We start from the raw sequence: 21,549 nt of genomic DNA on the forward strand, positions 1-21,549 counted from the left end.
TATAAGGTATATTCCCAACATTGCAAGTGAGTCCCTTTTCTCCTTTGCTGATCTAAGACACTCTTTGATCTTCCTTGTTGGTTTGAAAATCATCTTTACACCATGTTTGTGCAATATACAGCCGATTCTGTGCGTCACTCTGGGAATGTATGGCAGAAAGGCCGTACCTGACATTTCTTTTTCTGTAAACATGGCGTAAAGACGATTTTCAAATTGACAAGGAAGATCAAAGAGTGTCTTAGATTGGCAAAGGATAAAAGGGACCCACTTGCAGTGTCAGGAATATACCGTATATCATGCACATGTGGAAAAGTTTATGTCGGAATGACTGGGCTATCAATCAACACCAGGATCAAAGAACATAAGCGACATTGCAGGTTGGGCCATGGCAGAGCACGCACTGAGTGAGACTGACCACGTAATAAAATTCACCGACATGGAAGTTTTGGCTGTAGAGAAGTACTAACACACGCAATTTTTCAGAAAAGCTGTATGTTTAGTGCTTCACTTTGCTTTTGCTGAGAACTAGTCTATAATTCTCCCGCAAGAAGTACAAGGGAATTATTGGAGTAATAACCAGATTTCAATGTTTACAGGAGTGATGTACACTCCTGGAAATGGAAAACAGAACACATTGACACCGGTGTGTCAGACCCACCATACTTGCTCCGGACACTGCGAGAGGGCTGTACAAGCAATGATCACACGCACGGCACAGCGGACACACCAGGAACCGCGGTGTTGGCCGTCGAATCACGCTAGCTGCGCAGCATTTGTGCACCGCCGCCATCAGTGTCAGCCAGTTTGCCGTGGCATACGGAGCTCCATCGCAGTCTTTAACACTGGTAGCATGCCGCGACAGCGTGGACGTGAACTGTATGTGCAGTTGACGGACTTTGAGCGAGGGCGTATAGTGGGCATGCGGGAGGCCGGGTGGACGTACCGCCGAATTGCTCAACACGTGGGGCGTGAGGTCTTCACAGTACATCGATGTTGTCGCCAGTGGTCGGCGGAAGGTGCACGTGCCCGTCGACCTGGGACCGGACCACAGCGACGCACAGATGCACGCCAAGACCGTAGGATCCTACGCAGTGCCGTAGGGGACCGCACCGCCACTTCCCAGCAAATTAGGGACGCTGTTGCTCCTGGGGTATCGGCGAGGACCTTTCGCAACCGTCTCCATGAAGCTGGACTACGGTCCCGCATACCGTTAGGCCGTCTTCCGCTCATGCCCCAACATCGTGCAGCCCGCCTCCAGTGGTGTCGCGACAGGTGTGAATGGAGGGACGAATGGAGATGTGACGTCTTCAGCGATGAGAGTCGCTTCTGCCTTGGTGCCAATGATGGTCGTATGCATGTTTGGCGCCGTGCAGGTGAGCGTCACAATCAGGACTGCATACGACCGAGGCACACAGGGCCAACACCCGGCATCATGGTGTGGGGAGCGATCTCCTACACTGGCCGTACACCTCTGGTGATCATCAAGGGGACACTGAATAGTGCACGGTACATCCAAACCGTCATCGAACCCATTGTTCTACCATTCCTAGACCGGCAAGGGAACTTGCTGTTCCAACAGGACAATGCACGTCCGCATGTATCCCTTGCCACCCAACGTGCTCTAGAAGGTGTAAGTCAACTACCCTGGCCAGCAAGATCTCCGGATCTGTCCCCCATTGAGCATGTTTGGGACTGGATGAAGCGTCGTCTCACGCGGTCTGCACGTCCAGCACGAATGCTGGTCCAACTGAGGCGCCAGGTGGAAATGGCATGGCAAGCCGTTCCACAGGACTACTTCCAGCATCTCTACGATCGTCTCCATGGGAGAATAGCAGCCTGCATTGCTGCGAAAGGTGGATATACACTGTACTAGTGCCGACATTGTGCATGCTCTGTTGCCTGTGTCTATGTGCCTGTGGTTCTGTCAGTGTGATCATGTGATGTATCTGACCCCAGGAATGTGTCAATAAAGTTTCCCCTTCCTGGGACAATGAATTCACAGTGTTCTTATTTCAATTTCCAGGAGTGTATTTTCAAAACAAGAGCACAAGTGTTGCAGTTATAAGTATGACACAAGACATGACTCAGCACATGCTTACAGTGCTACTGGTCATGGGAAGGGGCCGTGTGATGGTGTAGGAGGCCTGATGAAGCACCATGCGACAAGACATAATCTTTCCACACCAAATACAGCTGCAATTCAGAATGCTGAGGATTTTACAAGAATCGTGAAATCTTACACATCCACAGCCCTCATTCTTTTGTCCAAAGAAGAAATTGAAGAATTCTGTGAGCAGGAAAAAGAAGAAGGGCCCAAACAAACTACTGTGAAAGGAATTCAGAAGACACATTTTTGGACTCAGAGTGATGGGCAAATTCATATTGCACACACTTTAAAGAGCAAGACAGAAGAAATTTAGTTTGTTTGGCCAACATCTCAGAAGCAGCAGGATAAGATTCAGATTCACAACCTGAGAAGGGGGATATTTGTGGCATGTGTGTATGACTGTCAATGGTGGAGTGCAGAGATTATAGACACCAGTTAAGAGTTAAACGAAATTGTAATGAACTTTATGCTACACATAGACCAGCTGCTGGATATAGGTTTCCAGCTGAAGGACAGCAATGATGCCATCAGTGTTCATTTCCTGTTCACAATGCTTTGAAGATTGTGAATGCTCCAGTTCATATTGGTTCAACAGGAAGGCATCATTCTATATCAAAGGAAGATACTGAAGCAGTGGAACACATTTTTACTTCATTGACTGGCTAATTTCAGTACAAAACAGAGTGCACAGAAGTTGTATAAATTGAAACCTTTTAAGTCTTTGGATCTTTCACCTACATTTTGGAACCACTTAAAATGCTTGGAAAATGAGTCTTTTACTCATCTTTCAAAACTAAAATTATGCTAAATAAGGCTAGGTTTTGATTTTTAGGAGCCCTTTATGTAATAATGTGGTAACAAACAGGTTTTATGTATGACAAAATTTTCAGTTGCTTATAAAAGCTGTTCAACCAAAAAGTGGAAGTTCTCCTTTTCAGGGGAATGTAGAACTATATGTTACTAATGAACAGAAAAAAATCAAAATTTTATGGATTGGCATTTTTGAAAAAAAAAACATAAATTATTTTGAAAAGTTCAGAACACCCTAATAAAGAACTTTGGCAGATTAGTGCAAATGGAGGATTTCTTTGAAATCATATAGCAATTATCTTACAAAGAAAAAAAATATCTAGAACTGTTCCTGAGAGACAGCATTTTAAATTTTTTTTCCAAAATTCACATCTTCAGAATGGAATGCACAGTGCCATTTTTGGAGGGCTGTACCTTGGAGCAGACATTTTTTTAGAGAAAACAAAAAAAAAAATACATATTCCTTACTTAGTCCTTCACTTTAACATATGCTAAATTCAATAACATCTGAGAATACGAAGGTAAGGTTTTTTCCTAGCCTGCCTGAATTGATATGGACTATGCCACACAATAGATCGCAATGTGCTTACAAAGTCATGAAAGCCCTGAACAAGAAAGAAAAAGATACTGCCTCACTGAATATTATATACAGTGAATGATGGATAAATCATTATACAGACTTACGGTATACACAGAAGACGACAGATGGCACTAGGGAAAGTATGTACAATGAAGCAGTAGATCCATTTACTATGGCGGAGCTACAAAAGGCTTTGAAAGCTACTTAAGTAGATGTAATAAATGCAGAACTAATGAAATATGGAGGGTTATCACCAGATAAAAAATACTTTTACAATTAATAAATGAATGTTGGATGGACTTCAAGATCCCAGACACTTGGTATACAGCAGGAGTACTTGTAAAAATTATCATGGCATCAGTCTTCTAAACACTGGCTACCAGCTACACTAGAAGATAACCAATAACTGCATGAGGAATATCACAGACACTTTTATTTCTGTAGAAAAAAATGGATTTAGATTAGGTAATTCATAGACAGACAAAGTGTTTGTAATAAAAAATGTTACAGAAAAACATGGAGAATTTAATATAGGAACATATGGCCTTTGTTGACCTTGAGAAGCCTTTTGACAGTTTGAATCATGATAGTCAATTGAAGATTATGTCTGGATGTGGATATCCTTATCACCAATTACAGGTAGTGGAAAGTCCTCACAAAAATGTAATATACACAGGTAGGAATTAATAATATGAAATAACTACTAACCAAAATGTAAGACAAGGGTGTGGAGTATCACATACACTAGGTGTCTGTGTATGTGCGGATGGATATGTGTGTGTGTGTGTGTGTGTGTGTGTGTGCGCGCGAGTGTACACCTGTCCTTTCTTTCCCCCTTAGGGAAGTCTTTCCGCTCTCGGGATTGGAATGACTCCTTACCCTCTCCTTTCGTCTTTCCCTCTCCTTCCTGAAGAAGCAACCATCGCTTGCAAAAGCTAGTAATTCTGTGTGTGTGTTTTGTTCATTGTGCCTGTCAGCCGGCGCTTTCCCGCCTGGTAAGTCTTGGAATCTTTGTTTTTAATATATTTTTCCCATGTGGAAGTTTCTTTCTATTTTATTTACACTTTTTTAATATTTACGTTGACTTCATTCTGCATAATTGGATGTGTAAAGTAAACAAATGAATTAAGATAATGAATGAGGATTATCTGAACGTGCTTTTGTTTGCAAATGATATCATTATTGTACAAAAGAATGAAGATGACATCCAACCAGCAGAACGAAATGTGCAATAAGTACAACTTTAAAATTTCAAGTAATAAAATGAAAATAATGGCATTCTGGGCAAACTATCCAGTCAGATCAAACATTGTTTTGCATAATTCAGTTTTAGAACAAGTCTCTCAAATCTTTTAGGTAGGCTGTGCTGTACATTTTGATTTTGACTTTGATACTGAAAATAAAATACACAAATTCCAAGCAGTCTGTGGTATCATTAGCAGAATATTAAGCCACTAAGTACTAGCACAAGAAGAGACATGATTAGAAATGAAGAAACTGGAGTCAACACCTCATATGAATGCCAGGTCAGATACTGAACTACAAGCTGAATGGGAAAAGAGATATTGGAAGACATTGAAAAAGAAGGGAATAGTTTTGTTTGTGAGTTTGGAACAGGCAACAGCCTAATCCCTGAAAGGAAGATGGTGGTGGTGGCGGTGGTGCAGATGATGATGACGACGATGATGATGATGATTATGAAGACTAGACAAGAAGCTGAAAAATGCCTACTGCTGCTAATGGAAAAAGTTTAAATGGAGTCACCATAGCCTGCTTCATCCAGCATCACTTCATCTTCTTCTACTGATGATGTCGAAGAAGGTGATAAATAGTGGCCAGATTGTTGGATTTTTTAACAAAAGAGCAAGTTTTGCAGAAGATGAAACTGGCTTCTTGTACAAGACTAAAAATTGGGCTGCGAGATTTGCAGAAAAGTTGGGTCTCTGGGCACTAAAAAACAAAAACTGCTATGAAAATGCATAAGGGAGCAATGGATTGTATGTGATATCATTAGTTTCGGGGAAACTCGAGCCCAGAAACAAGCAGCATTGAGAAAAAAGATATTTTATCACAAGGACAGTGCTGTGCATGGAGCAGCTGTAAAAACTTTACCAGAGTTCCAAAGAGAAACACTGGAAAACCTTTGTTTGAAAACCATATCGACAGAGAAAGGAGTTACAGTGAGAATCTTTCACACCGTCTATTAGTCTGAAAAAGAGAACCAATCTTTCAACAACTATGAATAGGAAACCAGTGTTCAAGAGCTCAATGGATTAAGTATGGATTGAGTGCTACATTCTGCTAAGGCATGTGTTAATATTGTTAACCATATCAGTGCAGAAATAAGAAAACATATTGTGCAGGAAACAGTATAAGGGATATTCAATAACTAATGCAAAACATTTTTTTTTCTCAGTGAATTTTGGTTGAAAAAATGCAGAATTTGCTGTGGGGCATCATGTAACATTCCCACTTCAGCCCATACAGATTAATGAAGTTCTGATACGTGGCGGGCTATATGTAGTCAGCAAAAGGCGTCTGTAACGGAGGTATATTCCAGAGAGCCGTGATTGAGTTTCTTTTGGCAGAATACCAGAGCATTGCAGATATGCCTTCAGAAGCCTGTGGAGAGCTGGCAGTGAACAAAAGCATGGTGAGCTGTTTGGCAGAGCATCTATCATCATCACAACAAGGTTGCACAAACCTGTCTTGTCTCCTATGTGCCAGCCAGCTACACACAGCTGTAACTCCTACAGTGTTAGAATGGGCAGAGACTCTCATTTGAGGTGATTGACAGATAAAAAACACCTCACATCACAACTGGATGTCTCTGTTAGTAGTGCTGACACACTCATCCACCAGTTGGGGTCCTCAGAGGTGTTTGCCTACTGCGTTCCTTACCACCTAGCAGAAGACTGTAAAGAGCAAGGACCATCTGTCCAGAATTGCTTCCATGTTATGATTCAGATCATGACATTTTTTGTTTAACTTTGTCACAGGTCAACATGGGTTCATCATGTCAAACTGGAAATGAAACAGCAATCCATGGAGTGGCACCACACTACCTCTCTGTCGAACAAAAAGTTCAAAGTCACACCCCATGCCAGTAAAGTTGTGGTGATGGTCTTCTGATACTGAAGGGGTTACTCTGATGTTCTCCCTCATAGTGCAATGATCAACTCTGAAGTGTATAGTGCTACTCCTCATCCACCCTATGGCCTGGATCTCGTACCGTCCGATTTTTAACTGTTTGGCTCAATGAAGGATGCACCCTGCGGGAAGCAGTACATGAATAATGGGGGGATTATTGACGATGCAGCAGGCCAGAAGAGTGGTACCAGGTGGGCCTACAGGCCCTCCCAGTAAGGTGGTGTAAGACCATCATGTTGAATGGAGATTATGTTGAAAAATTGGGTATTGTAAAAAAAGAGTGGGGAATAATACGGTGTATTGGGATCCTGAACAAAACCAATCTGCTGTCAGAAAAAAATGTTTTGTTGTTCTCACTGAATGCCCTTTGTAAAAGTGGACAATAAGTTTGCAATCATCATCAACAAATCAGCTATTTTAACAAAGCAATCAACTCTAATTTTGTACATTAGAGTTTGTCTTACAAAACTGATTATGGGTCCCCTTGTAAATTTATTTTAGGACCTAGATGAACTCAAAAGTCTCTCTGTATTTTTCATGCTGTGATTCAATGTCTTGACAGCTACAAATTAGATGAAAAATTTTACAAAGTAGACTAATTTCTGTGGCATGTGACAGAGCTTCAGTGACAGCTGGACAAAAATCAGGAGTTGGAGCTCTTTAGAAAGACAAGTTTCGGTCTATTTCTGTTTGGGACTCCTGTAATCATAGGCCTGAATTTTGTGTGTGTAAAGCACAAGATGGGTAGTGTCAGTTTTCATACTGTTTCAGTAGTTTATGATGACTATGAGGTTCTTACAAATAATTTTGTAGCAGCTAAAGAAGACCCAACATGAGATGCTTCAGGCAGATACAAGTATGAACACCTACTCAGGAAACTAACATCCAAATGCTTTGTTTTATATTTGGCATTAATGTGTGATGCACTTCAAGAACTTTCAGAAGTTAGTGGGGAACTGTAACACCAAGATGTAGACTTATTTTGGGCTAATAAAAAACTTCAGATGATGTTTATTGGTTGGGAAGGTAGTCGGGAGCAGGCTGTGACACCTGTCAACAATAAAAGACTTATGGGAATCAAACTGGCCATTAATCATGTTAAGTTTTATGACAACCTTTCACAACCACTGGAAAGAGAATGCTGAATAGGAAAGATGCAGCTTTGGCCAATTCAATTCCTACTGTTGACAGATGCCCTTGGCTCAGAGACTTTCAAGACAATACTTTTGTGGAAAGAGATGTTGAGTCACTTGCAGTTCACTTTCAGTTGAGCGAATGAGATGCAATTAAAGAATTTCATGAGTGTGTTTCTGATAATTGTGGGAACTTTGGTGGAAATTAAAAAAAAAAAAAAGTACCCCGCAAAGTTGCTTCCATCAATAACTACCATCGAAGCAATTTATGTCATCCACTGAATGTGAAAGAAAGTTTTCCCAAATGGCTCAGATCAATACCGATGACATAGCCTCTCTGTTAACAAAAACTGTTTCTTCACTACCTTTTCTGAAGTTGAATGGCCCACCACTAACTCATTTTGACCCTTCAAAGTACATGGACTCTTGGCTGCTTCATGGACAGCACTGTGCTATGGACACCGAGAGCAAGAAAATAGTATGAGGAGGAACGTACAATGAAAACATTTCAGAGCTTTAAACAGTTTTATAAGCTGTAAGCTAAATGATTTAAGTTTTTCCTCTTTTTCAGTATATTACAGCCCAAATTTAAGTGTGACCGCCTTATTGATATTTCTTTTTTGTAACAAATCATATATTGAGAAATATATTGAATTTAATTAGTAAAATATCTAATAAAAGATTTTTTACTACTACAAATGCTATATTTACTCTTTTAAAATACCCAGAAAAGCATTAAAATAATTCCTTAAAAAATCTAATTTCAAAAACAACCCCTGGAAGGTCACAATACTGGATTGTCTTTTTTTTTTTACATATCAAGCAGTATGTATATGTATTTGTATTTATTTCATTTATAACAATGAAAATAACCAATTATTGATAATGTAAATGGATAGATAAAATATCTACTCACCAAGCGGCAGCAGGGGAACACACACACAAAAGGATTTACCTTTTACAAGATTTTGGAACCAGTGGCTCCTTCTTCTGACAGAAGAGTTGAAGGGGAAGGAAGAGATGTAGAGGAAAAGGACAAGAAGTTTAGGAAAAGGGGTACAGTTCAGAAAAATCACCCAAAACCCTGGGTCAGGGGAGACTCACTGGACGTGATGAGGAGTAAAGACTGATTGTTGGGGACTGGCTGTCTTTCCTTCTCATCCCATCTGGTAAGTCTCCCCTGACCCAGGGTTTTCTGGTGAAGTTTCTGAACTATATCCCTTTCCCCAAACCTCTCCAGTCCTTTTCCTTCACCCCTCTTCCTTCCCCATCAACTCTTGCCAGAAGAAGGAGCAACTGGCCCCGAAAGCTTGTAAAAGTTAAATCCTTTTGTGTGCGTGTGTTCCCCTGCCACCACTTGGTGAGTACATTTTTTATCTATCCATTTACATTATATTCATTTCATTTGTTTGCTATTACTAGTTTCTTAGTATGAGTTATTTTACAAACTTTGTGGCTTAGTGTAATTATATGTATATATGTTTACTGTCTCAAAATGCAATTTTCATCTGCAGTGTGTATTGATATATGTGAAAAACATATTTAACAGTATGTCCCTTTGAATGAAATTTAAATATATACACACATTTTATAACTACCATATCACTTCTCCTATTTCTATGTCTATCATCAGACAGCACATTTTTTGGGAGCAATAAAAATTTAATTTAATTTATTTAGGTTCCATAAGGAGATATTGAAAGTAATGTGCTTAAAGAAATACACTGTTTAAGAACAAAAAAATGATCTGATCTGATCTATTTGTGTTTTCCTGCATTTATTTTTCTTGTTAATTTATTCTTGGCTTACAAAGTCACTATCACATTAAAAGTGACTATTGTATTCAAAGATCATTATCAGTTGTCTCTGGATGGCCTCTAAGCTGATAAGCAGTTAACAGGAAAAAGAAATGCAGCATGGCGTTCAATGTATTTTCTATAATTAAATGCAAAACGTCTGTGCCAGTTGTTGCAAGAAGAAGCATTTAATATGAAATGTACCTTTTTCATACATGTATAATTGTAAAGCTTTATGATCTGGTTCCTAGCCAATTCTTTGTCAGTAAACTTTGAAAAAACGCACTACATGCAGTTCAGCCATGTGCCATGAGTATATGCCTAACATACAATGACAAGCAGACAGAAGAAGTGGACAGTGTTAAATTCTTGGGATTACATCTTGATAATAAATTCAACTGGGAGGAGCACACCACAGAACTGCTGAAGCGTCTTAACACATCTCTATTTGCAATGCGAATTGTGTCAGACATAGGGGATATATAAATGAAAAAGCTGGCATACTATGCTTACTTCCATTCCATAATGTCATATGGGATCATTTTTTGGGGTAATTCATCAAGCCAAGCTAAAGTTTTCTGGGCACAAAAATGTGCAGTAAGAGCTATATGTGGTGTGAACTCAAGAACATCCTGCAGAAGCCTGTTTAGGGAACTAGGGACACTAACTACTGCTTCCCAATATATTTATTCCTTTGTCATTAAAAATATATCACTTTTTCAAACGAACAGCTCAATTCATGGAATCAATACTGGGAATAAGAATAATATTCACAAGGATTTAAAGTCACTTACTCTTTTACATAAAGGTCTGCATTATTCAGGAACACAAATTTTCAATAACTTGCCAGCAGTCATAAAAAGCTTAACGACCAATGAAATTCAGTTTAAGAGAAGCCTAAGGATTTATTGGTGGCCAACTCCTTCTACTCCATTGATGAATTTCTCAGTAGAACCATCTGAACAATTTCATTGCAGTAATGTGTTCATTGTAAATAAATGTGTGTGTGTGTGTGTGTGTGTGTGTGTGTGTGTGTGTGTGTGTGTGTGTGTGTGAGAGAGAGAGAGAGAGAGAGAGAGAGAGAGAGAGAGAGAGAGAAAGTACAATCTAACTTCCGCACCATTTCAGTGCAGTAATGTGTTCATTGTAAATAAGTATGATAGTAGTTCTATTACATGTTTATTACCTTATAAATAAAAAACTTTTTATTTTAAATTCAGTGGATTAGTGTTTGTAAAATGATTCTTTCATATAGTGTTCATTAAAAAAAATGATGATCATTCCACTTGGGACCTGTGGAAGGTACATTAGCTTATTTGTTTCAGTTGTAAATATTTGTCATGTATTATTGTTTTTCTGATATGTTCTACATCCTGGAGGACTTGCTCACTACAGATAAATTGGAATGAAAGTAAATCTAATCTAATCAAATATTTTTAAAGGCGTGGCAGCAATAGTTTTCAAAATCAAAATAAATCAACATTGTAAATAGTTTTGTGAGATCATTATTTGCTCCAATGATCAATTACAGCAATTACATATTGAAATATATATATATATAACTTTTATTGCAAATATTTTATGTTCCATCATCAGTTCTGACAGGAATACCTGAATGTGTCTGTTTTGGAAGCCAGACAACTTTATTTATATTATCAAAGTTCTGCAACTAGAATTAGTATAAAAAGTGACTTTTACCTCAGAATTGATACAGGATCTTGTACTTTCTGTGTCTCAATCACAGTTAATAGGCCCATTACATTGTAATTTCAACTACTTAGCTATATATTATATCCTGCTTATTGTTCTACTTAAAATACACATCATAGTCTTATTGTCCTACTATCAAATACTTTTATGTTTAAAGACATCTGGTAAACACAATTCCTGCATGTATTCTGTCATCAAGAGATAAAAATTCCAAAAAGAGAAACATTTGTATCTAATTAAAAATCCCCTTTATTACTCTGAGAAAAATCATTCAGAAACCAAATGTCAGTAAGTGCAGATAGCAGATACAATGTTCCTGCCAGTTATCAGTCATATTGCTTTCCAGCGAAAGAATGTGCAAAGACAGCATATTTACAAACGTTTACACTGTTCAAAATTGTCCAGTAATCACTATCATCACTTTGGACTGAAGATAGAAAAAAATCTCACTTTGTAATTGATCAAATATAAAGTTCAGACAAATGCTTTATGTAAAGCATTATAATTCAGAAAAAGGATAAGAATTTGTGCTATTCCATTCTAACTTTATTTACACAATCTGCTTCTATTGAGCATGACTAGAAATTAGGATGATAAATACATTACTATTGTTGATTCAAGCTCATCATTCAGTTGCATACTCACAATTCACACTTTTTAATCTTTTTTCTTTTACATATTTACCAAGAATTGACACAAATGGTTACTTTAGCAAACTTATGATATCACAGTCTGGGTGTTATTATTGACAGTCCATTGATATGTGGGGTTGCCCTCTACGAGTGACTGTTTTTAGCTGCTATCCAAGATGAACAAGATGATAATTTTGAAAAATATGGTGATATGTATTGCGAAGATGTTTTCTATTATTTACAGAGTACATCATAGCACTAGCTTTGATTGTCTTGCTAACTCATACTGTTCATTAAAAATATTGTTGACTGTGATTTACAACATAATAGTTTATTCCACAAAACAATTATGCCACTTAAAGCAGATGACTTTTTTCATATTTCTATGACATAATTTGTCGAGAATGAAAAATACTTCATATTTTCAATATTAGTATAATAGAGTCAGGGTAAGGTGATCCATGATAGTTAAAGGAGGCTGGGCGCAACTGCTTTGCACATCCACTTCAACCAATCACAAAACACGGTTTTGTAAATGTCTCTGTGGCAATGCCTCAATGTTGTCCCAGCTCTATTGATGGCTATTGTTTTCACCTGCAGCCATCTGAACCTAGCAGTTTAAAGCACTCTTAGCTGTCAGGGATCATCTTGCGCTGCCTTGACTATTAACACTGGATACTCACTTCTCAGAATGTAAACTTTATTTATGGGGAGCTACACAACGGAAGTTTTGAAACAAAGCAGTCACCTGTGTTTTGAATGTTATTTCTCTAAACTGCCCCAGCTTAGTAAAGGGAAACTTACATTACAATATCTAAGTATGCTGATGATTACACAATCATCTCAGAACTTTTGTAAAAGCTTAGTTCCAGCATATTTTTTTCATAGCTTGTTGCTGTGGTCTTCTGTCAAATAGTGAAAGCAACAGAAATTACCTAAAATACAGATGGCTTTTATATGGTATTTTGTTATCATCTTTGTAGTAATAGCTGAAAAGTCACATCATTAGAGAAAAACTCTACACTATCGGTGGAACTGTCTAACAAAGATAGTTTTAATGAAATTTATACTCAGAAAATAACGTATCTCCTCACTCTTTTCAAACATTCAGAAAACGGCCTCTGAGACTTTTGCATGTTCTCTCAAAAGAACTTCCAAAAGCCTTTCTTATGTTCGTGTCTCTGCTTTCATCAGAGCTGTTATCAAACTTCCAGAACAAAAATTAAGTTTTATCATCACTGGCATAACAATGCAAACATTCTCAGACATTTTGTGTACAATCATTTGTCACTGAGACTTTTTGCACAAAAGTTCCACTGCTTCAGCTGGAGAGTGAAGGACAGGAGAATGAAGGAAAATATTATCTTCTCACAGAGCAGTCCGTTCATCATACACTATTACTGCTTCATTATCAACCAAAGAATCTGTGTCTTTATGTAAATACTGACTCCTTGATTTACTGAGAGCAATGATGGCAGCCTCATCATTTCTCATTCTGTTTTTTCTCTTCTTGCTGAAGTTAACCTGAAAGACAAAAACAAATGAAAATTAGTAATATAATTAATTAAGTTCATAATAATGTAAGTTAAATGTGATAACTCATTATCCCACATATAATAGGGGCATATGCGAAAAATTTAAGATCAAACATATGCTTAATGTTATGTGGCCTCCATTGTTACACATCATTTTATATGTAATTTCTCGTGTGCTGTATAGTACATGAGGGCATTGACAATGTTCAGTGTGTTGCTTTTCCAACAATGTATAGTTTCCTATTAATAGTGTCATCTGAGATAGGATACAGGTTTTACACTGGTATGAGACATGTACAGATAGTAGTGTTTACACTAAATCTACATGTTTATACAGATTTAAAATTCTTTGATTTCAAGTAAAACATATATATTAAAAACAAAGATTCCAAGACTTACCAAGCGGGAAAGCGCCGGTAGATAGGCACAATGAATAAAACACACACAGAATTTCGAGCTTTCGCAACCGGCGGCTGCTTCGTCAGGAAAGAGGGAAGGAAAAGGAAAGATGAAAGGATGTGGGTTTTAAGGGAGAGGGTAAGGAGTCATTCCAATCCTGGGAGCGGAAAGACTTACCTTGGGGGGAAAAAAGTATAGGTATATACTCGCGCGCGCACACACACACACACACACACACACACACACACACACACACACACACACACACATATCCATCCATACATACACAGACACAAGCAGACATATTTAAAGGCCAGTGCATATTTTGTTGCACAGTTAAAATTCATTCTGGATATGCATTAGCCTTTCTTCCACATGCGCTAGGCCTACAGAATGTGTTAAGAGAACTTTGGTGAAGTTTGGAAGGTAGGAGACAAGCACTGTCAGAAGTGAAGCTGTGAGGGTGGGTCAAGAGTCATGCTTGGATATCTCAGTTGAAAAATCATTTGCTTGTGAAAGAGAACGGTCTCAGGTTTGAGTCCCAGTCCGACACACAGTTTTGATCTGCCAAGATGTGTCAGTAATATACACTATGTGATCTAAAGTATCTGGACACTCCCTAAAACATACATTTTTCATAAGTAAGTCTTGGAATCTTTGTTTTTAATGTATTTTTCATATTAGATGCATTGTGCTGCCACCTACTGCCAGGTACTCCATATCAGCAACCTCAGTAGTTATTAGACATCATGAGAGAGCAGAATGGGGTGATCCACAGAACTGATGGACTTCAAACATGGTCAGGTGCCTGGGTGTCACTTGTGTCATACGTCTATACGCGAGATTTCCACACTCCTAAACATCCCAAGGTCCACTGTTTCCCATGTGATAGTGAAGTAGCAATGTGAATGGACATGTACAGCACAAAAGTGTACAGGCCGATCTCATCTGTCGACTGACAGTGACTGCCGACAGTTGAAGAGGGTCGTAATGTGTAATAGGCAGACATCTATCCAGACACAGGAATTACAAACTGTGTCAGGATCCACTGCAAGTACTATGGCAGTTAGATGGAAGGTGAGAAAACTCGGATTTCATGATCAAGCAGCTGCTCAATAGCCACACATGATGCCGGTAAATGCCAAATGACGCCTTGCTTGGTGTAAGGAGAGTATCAGGCCTCACCGACCAACATCGATACCTCTCCTCAGTGCAGCACTCCATGAAGAATGGGCTGCCATTCCCTAAGAAACCTTCCAGCACTTTATTGAATGTATGCCTGCAAGAGTGGAAGCTGTAATCAAGTCTAAGGGTGGCCCAACACCATACTGAATTCTAGCATTACCAATGATCACATACTGTATATAAACTAAAACTCCAGTAGGTGTTCCATAATAGGATGGCATTTGTCACATTTTTCTGCATTATAATTGAGAATGACCAGATGAGAAAAACATGGTTCAAATATTTAAAAGTTAATATGATGTTCAGATACAGTTTTTAGATGGACATTTGTGTGCCTGCTTATGATAGCTCAGGAAGGAACTGATCCAATTGTTAGACAGATCTTGAATTACACATTTTTCAAGCTTTGACAGCAGAATCTAATGGTTCACCACGTCAAAATCTTATAACAGGTCAATAAGTATTCCCATTGAGTCCTGTTTCTTGTCCATTAGGCTTAATATGGAATTCATGAACTCATAAATAGCACTTGTTGTTAACCTCTTATTTCTGAACCAATGTTATTCATTGTGTAGGATATTGTTTTTATTTACAAATTTCATAAGTTTGTCATACATAACTTTTTCTAATATTTTTGAAATGCGAGAGGAAGTTCTGATGTGTCTGTAGTTACTTACATTATCTTTCTCACCTTTTTTTTATGTAACAGAGTGACTTAAGGTGTTTTCGAAGAAAAGTGCCTGCATGCAGTGTGCAGTCATGTAAGAGTGTAAGTATTTCAGTTAGGTCTTATGCACTCTTCTGTAAGATTGTTGCATGGACACCATCAGTGTCTGCAGAGTTGGAATTTTTTGGTTCTTTTATTCCATTAGCTACTTCATTATGTGAGACAGAACTGACATATGTTGATCCTCTACAAGCACTTATTTTGTATTCACTGGCTTGGGTGTTCTTATGTAAGTTTGACTGTGTCATATTATCAGCAACACATGTGATAAAATTGTTAGAAGAGTTGGCTACTTTTAATGGGTTTGTCACCTTTTTATTTTTATCATAGTGTTATATTTTTGCAGGATGGTCTGCGTCCACTAAATTCTTTTTTAAAGCACTCCAAATAGCCTTGAGTTTATTAGCAAAATTATAAATGTATTTGTCATTATGCATTATTTTTGCTGCTCTTATTACTTTTCTTAGTATTCTGGAGTATTTTTTATAGTATACGTGTATTTCAAGTGCGGAATTTTTTAATTTACTCATTTCATGAAGTAGTCTTTTATTATGGCATGAAAGCCTTATTCCCCCACGTGACCTAGCTGTTTGTTCTAGAACTCCCTCTTATGGTTACAGGTCTCAGTGGGAAGGCAATCTGAAAGAAATGGGTTAACGTATCGATGAAAGTATTCAATTTTTCATTGCTACCATTAATTTTATACATGTGTGGCCATTTTTCTTTCTGAGATAAGCTGTTGAAGTAGTTTACAATATCCTGGTTATACCTACAATATCCTGATTATACCTCCTCTTACAGACATGTTGTTTATAATACTGCCTTTTATTTTTAAGCTTACTATTTGAGCAAGATGGTCATTAAAACCTGCATCTTCTTCTGTCTCTCTGCTACATTCAGCACAGTTTAACTGTCTCTAAATTGGCTAAGAACTCTATACTGTTGCACTACACAATAAAATTTTTTAGGCTGAATAATTAAGTTAAAAGGGGAAGCTCAACAAATGAATAAATTGAATGTATTTTAATTACAATATTAGTGCATATCCCCCTTCTCTCCCCGGAAAGGAGTAGCACAGAAAATTATATAAAATTCTAAACAGTATTAACTGCAGACTTAAGTATCTGCATATTTTTTACACATTATATGGAGAGAAACATAGTTTTAGCTTCTCCTTTGCAGGTTGTCCAGTATAATCCTTTCATTCTGCTACCTTCACAAAATTCCTCTGATTCTAACAGCAACAAACCACAGACTTAGTTCTCTTTATTGATTATACTTATACCCTTGTTAAAATACACAAGCATCACATCTTACTAATGACAATGCCTGAAAGATCTATCAAATACAGAATAAAACCAGCAGTATCATTTAACATTGTACTTTTTTTTCATGTCTTTATCTAATAACAGTACTACTTCACACATTTGAAAGGCACAAATAAATCTAGCTGCAAAGTCAACATCCTTTTATGGCAAATTTTTATGATAAGATTGTTCCATCACAACAGTACACGGAGAGTAATTTCAAAATCACTATCCCTCTGTATTATAATGATAAAAGACCATGTAGCAATAAATGCAAAGCCCACCACCTGTGAAGAGAATCAAGGCAAACCTTAGCATAAAGCTCAGCGAGATTATCTTCTGTGGAGAGAGGCCGAGATCTCGACCTGACCCAGGCGGGGAGGCTCCTCGTCTTGAGCACAGTAGGGCCAGGGGGTGGGTCACCCCCACGTGTGCCAACCTCATCCAGAACTGTAAACAAATATGAGACTATGTCACATTAGGTCAAATGTGTAAAAGAATAACACACTGAGCTATTTAATTTTCTTATTAATCACAGTTTCACATTGGCTAACACAGAGAAATCTTTGAAATAGTTACATGGCAGCTGGAATGTTTGCAGTCTTGGAAGGAGTACTTTCTACTTTGAATAAAAACAATTATTTAAAATTATAATGCACTCAAAATGAACTTATTATGAAATTATCCATTTTGCAGTTGCTCTTGGAGAACCCAATACTATCTACCTATTTTATATATTTATTTTCTCAGGTGCCATAGGTACAACTGAGTCAAAGCTGCTTGCTCATGCAACAACTCAGTAAACATATAGTTTATGGAATACCAATCTTGGAAACAAAAGGAAAGAAAAAATTGAAAGACTAGCTGAGAGGGTGGGGTGGGGTGGGGTGGGTGGGTGGGGGGGGCAGCATCAAAAGGAGGAAGGGAGAGATGGGGGGGGGGGGGGGGGGGGGGAGAGAGAGAGAGAAAATATTTGTAGCAGTATGTGTACTACATAATAACAGGAGGAACTTTCTATGAGGATATCTTGCAAATAATTTTAAAAAAATGTTTTCTGGAATGAAGCCTTTCAATTTAGTTTTAAATTTCAAGGTTTACTGCTCACAATTTTTTCGTTTCTGGTAGAAGCTTATTGAAAATTAAACGTGCACATCTCTCTCTATACAATAAACCTTTAACTGCTAAACTTAATGACTATGTTAATCATGTATACTTTGTCAACAACTATGAAGCGCATAGCAGAAGTAACTTAGGACTGTATCAGATGCTAGGTTTTCTTCCTGTTCCATTATCAAATGAACACTGGAAGAATGACTACTCAAATGCTTCTGAGTGTGCTATAATTAGTCTCATCTTGACTTTGTGGTTCATAGGAGGGCAAACACATAGGCGGTGGAAGTATATTTCTAGATACTTAATACTCAATTTTGAAACTTTGTAAGTAGGCTTTCATGGGATACTTTGCACATCTACCTTCAGACATCTACCATTTTAAGTTTTTCCAGCATTTCTGTGCCATTATCCCATAAAACAAACAAATTACTGACAGTTAGTACTCCTTAACTGTACACATTCAATATTAATAACTCAATATCCCCTGTTAGTCCTATATGGTATGGATCCCACACACTTGAGCAATATTCTAAGATGGGACACACATATGTTTTGTAATAAGTCTCTTTTGTAGACTAAATTCTGCATTTTCCCCAGTATCCTACCAATGAACCATAATCTGCCATTGGCTTTACCTACCTGCTTATTTCCCTTGCACTCACATTGTTTTCATTTACCCTGTATGAGCAGTTTATAATTCTCCCATAAAACTCTTCATTTACTTATCAAATCATTGTCTGACTTCACTGATAATTTATTCGTCTAGTGACAGCAAAACATTGCTCTTAATGACAGAAACTGTGTGTACGACCCCCCCCCCCCCCCCCTGTTTCCATCCTCTCCTCCCTCCCTCCCTCCCTCTCTCTCTCTCTCTCTCTCTCTCTCTCTCTCTCTCTCTCTCTCTCTCTCTCTCTCTCTCTGTTTTTCCACTGTCTCATTTTCAGTTTTTAACTGCACCAGTCATCTGACTTCTCATGTCTCTTCTTCCATCCATCCTTTGTTTCTCACTTTGTTCTCATCTTACAACTGAAGCTTGCTCAGTCCTTACTGGTAAACCATCCCACACTGTTTGATATCTCCCCCTTCATTTCTGTTTCCTCTCATTTTCACAACAGGTTGATTCCTCATCCTGAAGACTGAGTGACTCACCATTCCTTTCTAAGCTTCCCTGTCTATCCATTTTGCCTCTGATAAAGCAACTATTAGTTCCAAAAGGTAGCTACTGTGTCACTTTTACTTTTATGTGTCTATTGGCATTACTAACATTTCACCTCCTGAGGGTTGAGTTCCAGACAGCAATTCTGCCTCAAAATTTGTTAGTTTCCTTGATTTGATTTTCTGTAGATACAGTTTACAATATCAGTGTTATGTCTTTTGTTTCATACGCCATACACAACATTTTCTGATATACTGCAAAATTGCATTTGCAGATGGCTTGTAACTTAATAACATTAATTTTTTTGCTTATTATCTCATATTTTTGCAATTATAAATTAAAATCAGTTATATACTGTATACTTTTTCACTAAAACTGCTGATCAACTGTCAATAATTATGAATGGAAAAGTTGATGTTAGTTCTGGATGATATATTGACATGATTTACAACATCGTTTGTTAGTATTACCTGAAAGCTTATTATTTCCGTGCTCCCATGACCTTTTCCAAAGTCATATTGCTAATCAAAGAGTAATTATATGCATTATAAATGTTTATGAGGAGATAATGTGATGTTGTTGTTGTTGTTGTCTTCAGTCCTGAGACTGGTTTGATGCAGCTCTCCATGCTACTCTATCCTGTGCAAGCTGCTTCATCTCCCAGTACCTACTGCAACCTACATCCTTCTGAATCTGCTTAGTGTACTCATCTCTCGGTCTCCCTCTACGATTTTTACCCTCCACGCTGCCCTCCAATGCTAAATTTGTGATCCCTTGATGCCTCAAAACATGTCCTACCAACCGATCCCTTCTTCTAGTCAAATTGTGCCACAAACTTCTCTTCTCCCCAATCCTATTCAATACCTCCTCATTAGTTACGTGATCTATCCACCTTATCTTCAGTATTCTTCTGTAGCACCACATTTCGAAAGCTTCTATTCTCTTCTTGTCCAAACTAGTTATCGTCCATGTTTCACTTCCATACATGGCTACACTCCATACAAATACTTTCAGAAACGACTTCCTGATACATAAATCTATATTCGATGTTAACAAATTTCTCTTCTTCAGAAACACTTTCCTTGCCATTGCCAGTCTACATTTTATATGAATGTGATGTAACAAAGTATAAATTTCATGCCTTCAGCATTGAGAGAAAAGTGATTATTTCATTTTTTATTGTTAATTTAATTATTTTCTCACAATAAAAATAATATTAAATAGTCACAATTCAAAGATAAACAAAAGGGTTCCTCATATATTGGAATGGTCACTTTGTCATAGTTCACTGTTAATTTAACTTTTAAAATTCTGCAAGGTGTATGAAAAACATCGAAGTTAACAGTTATTCCCTCTTCTTCTTCTTCTTCTTCTTAAAAATAATTCAGTAATGTTTGTTGCAGAAGTACAGAAACAAAATTGTGCATGCCTGCTTCATTTTTTCATTGACGCCATTAGTTAAATTTCAAGAAAAACTCTGGTAATGATTTTGAATGAATATACAGAAACTAGTCTTAAATATTGTCCTTTGAGGACTGGGGACCGTAGTGTTTAGCAAATAGTATGTTTTTTCACAGAAAAATCTGGAGGGTAAGATGGTTGACCTATATTGTGTCTCATCCCAGTACGGAACACAAGCACTGTGGTTTATTGGATGTCCCTGAGTTGTTAAGGTAATGATTACAGTAATAAGTGTGGTACAAGGGGTGACTAAATAGTTCTCATCCCACCCGTGAAATACGTCTCATTCTCGAATGTCGGCTTAGCACCTAAACTTTTTTGTTAAGGGTGTTCTTTTCTCCAGTTACTGGAGTTTGAAGTGCCACAGATGTACACATTTTGAAAAATGGATAGAGAGAGCAAGCGTGCCATCATCCAGTACCTGCTGAAAAAGGACACAAGTGCACAGCAGGTCCATAATGGTATGATGGAAACATTAGAGGAAGATTCCCCTTTCTACAGTGGAAGACCGGTAATGCCAGTAGGGAGGAGAAGGTCACTGCAATCCAGGATATCAACATGGCAGACCACTGTGTGACAGAACACTACATTGCACAGAGAGTGGGCAAATCTCAGGAAACTACTGAACACTTCGTAAGAGTTTTACTTGACACGCACAAGGTCTCATGTCGACAGCAGAAAGGAAAGGCCAGAGATATATCATGTCCATTGAAAACCTGACCTATTCTGAGGCAGACTTTGTGGCTTT

General features: G+C 37.9%; 1 protein-coding gene across 2 annotated transcripts in view; it reads right to left on the reverse strand.

The window, feature by feature from the left end:
- Positions 1-11,065: 11,065 nt before the first annotated feature.
- LOC126271900 (uncharacterized) overlaps positions 11,066-21,549 on the reverse strand; it is a 752,940-nt gene continuing 742,456 nt past the window's right edge. Inside the window, exons 7-8 of one of the 2 annotated variants that reach the window (XM_049974281.1) lie at positions 17,382-17,539; positions 11,066-13,442 (exon numbers count right to left, since the gene is read on the reverse strand). In XM_049974281.1, the coding sequence (XP_049830238.1) occupies positions 13,287-13,442; positions 17,382-17,539 (314 nt within the window). In that variant the 3' untranslated portion in view covers positions 11,066-13,286. The remainder of the gene's footprint in view (positions 13,443-17,381; positions 17,540-21,549) is intronic. The other variant, XM_049974282.1, reaches the window with a different exon arrangement.

Source organism: Schistocerca gregaria, chromosome 5 (assembly GCF_023897955.1).
Source record: "Schistocerca gregaria isolate iqSchGreg1 chromosome 5, iqSchGreg1.2, whole genome shotgun sequence".
In the NCBI taxonomy this organism is placed as follows: Eukaryota; Metazoa; Arthropoda; class Insecta; order Orthoptera; family Acrididae; genus Schistocerca; species Schistocerca gregaria.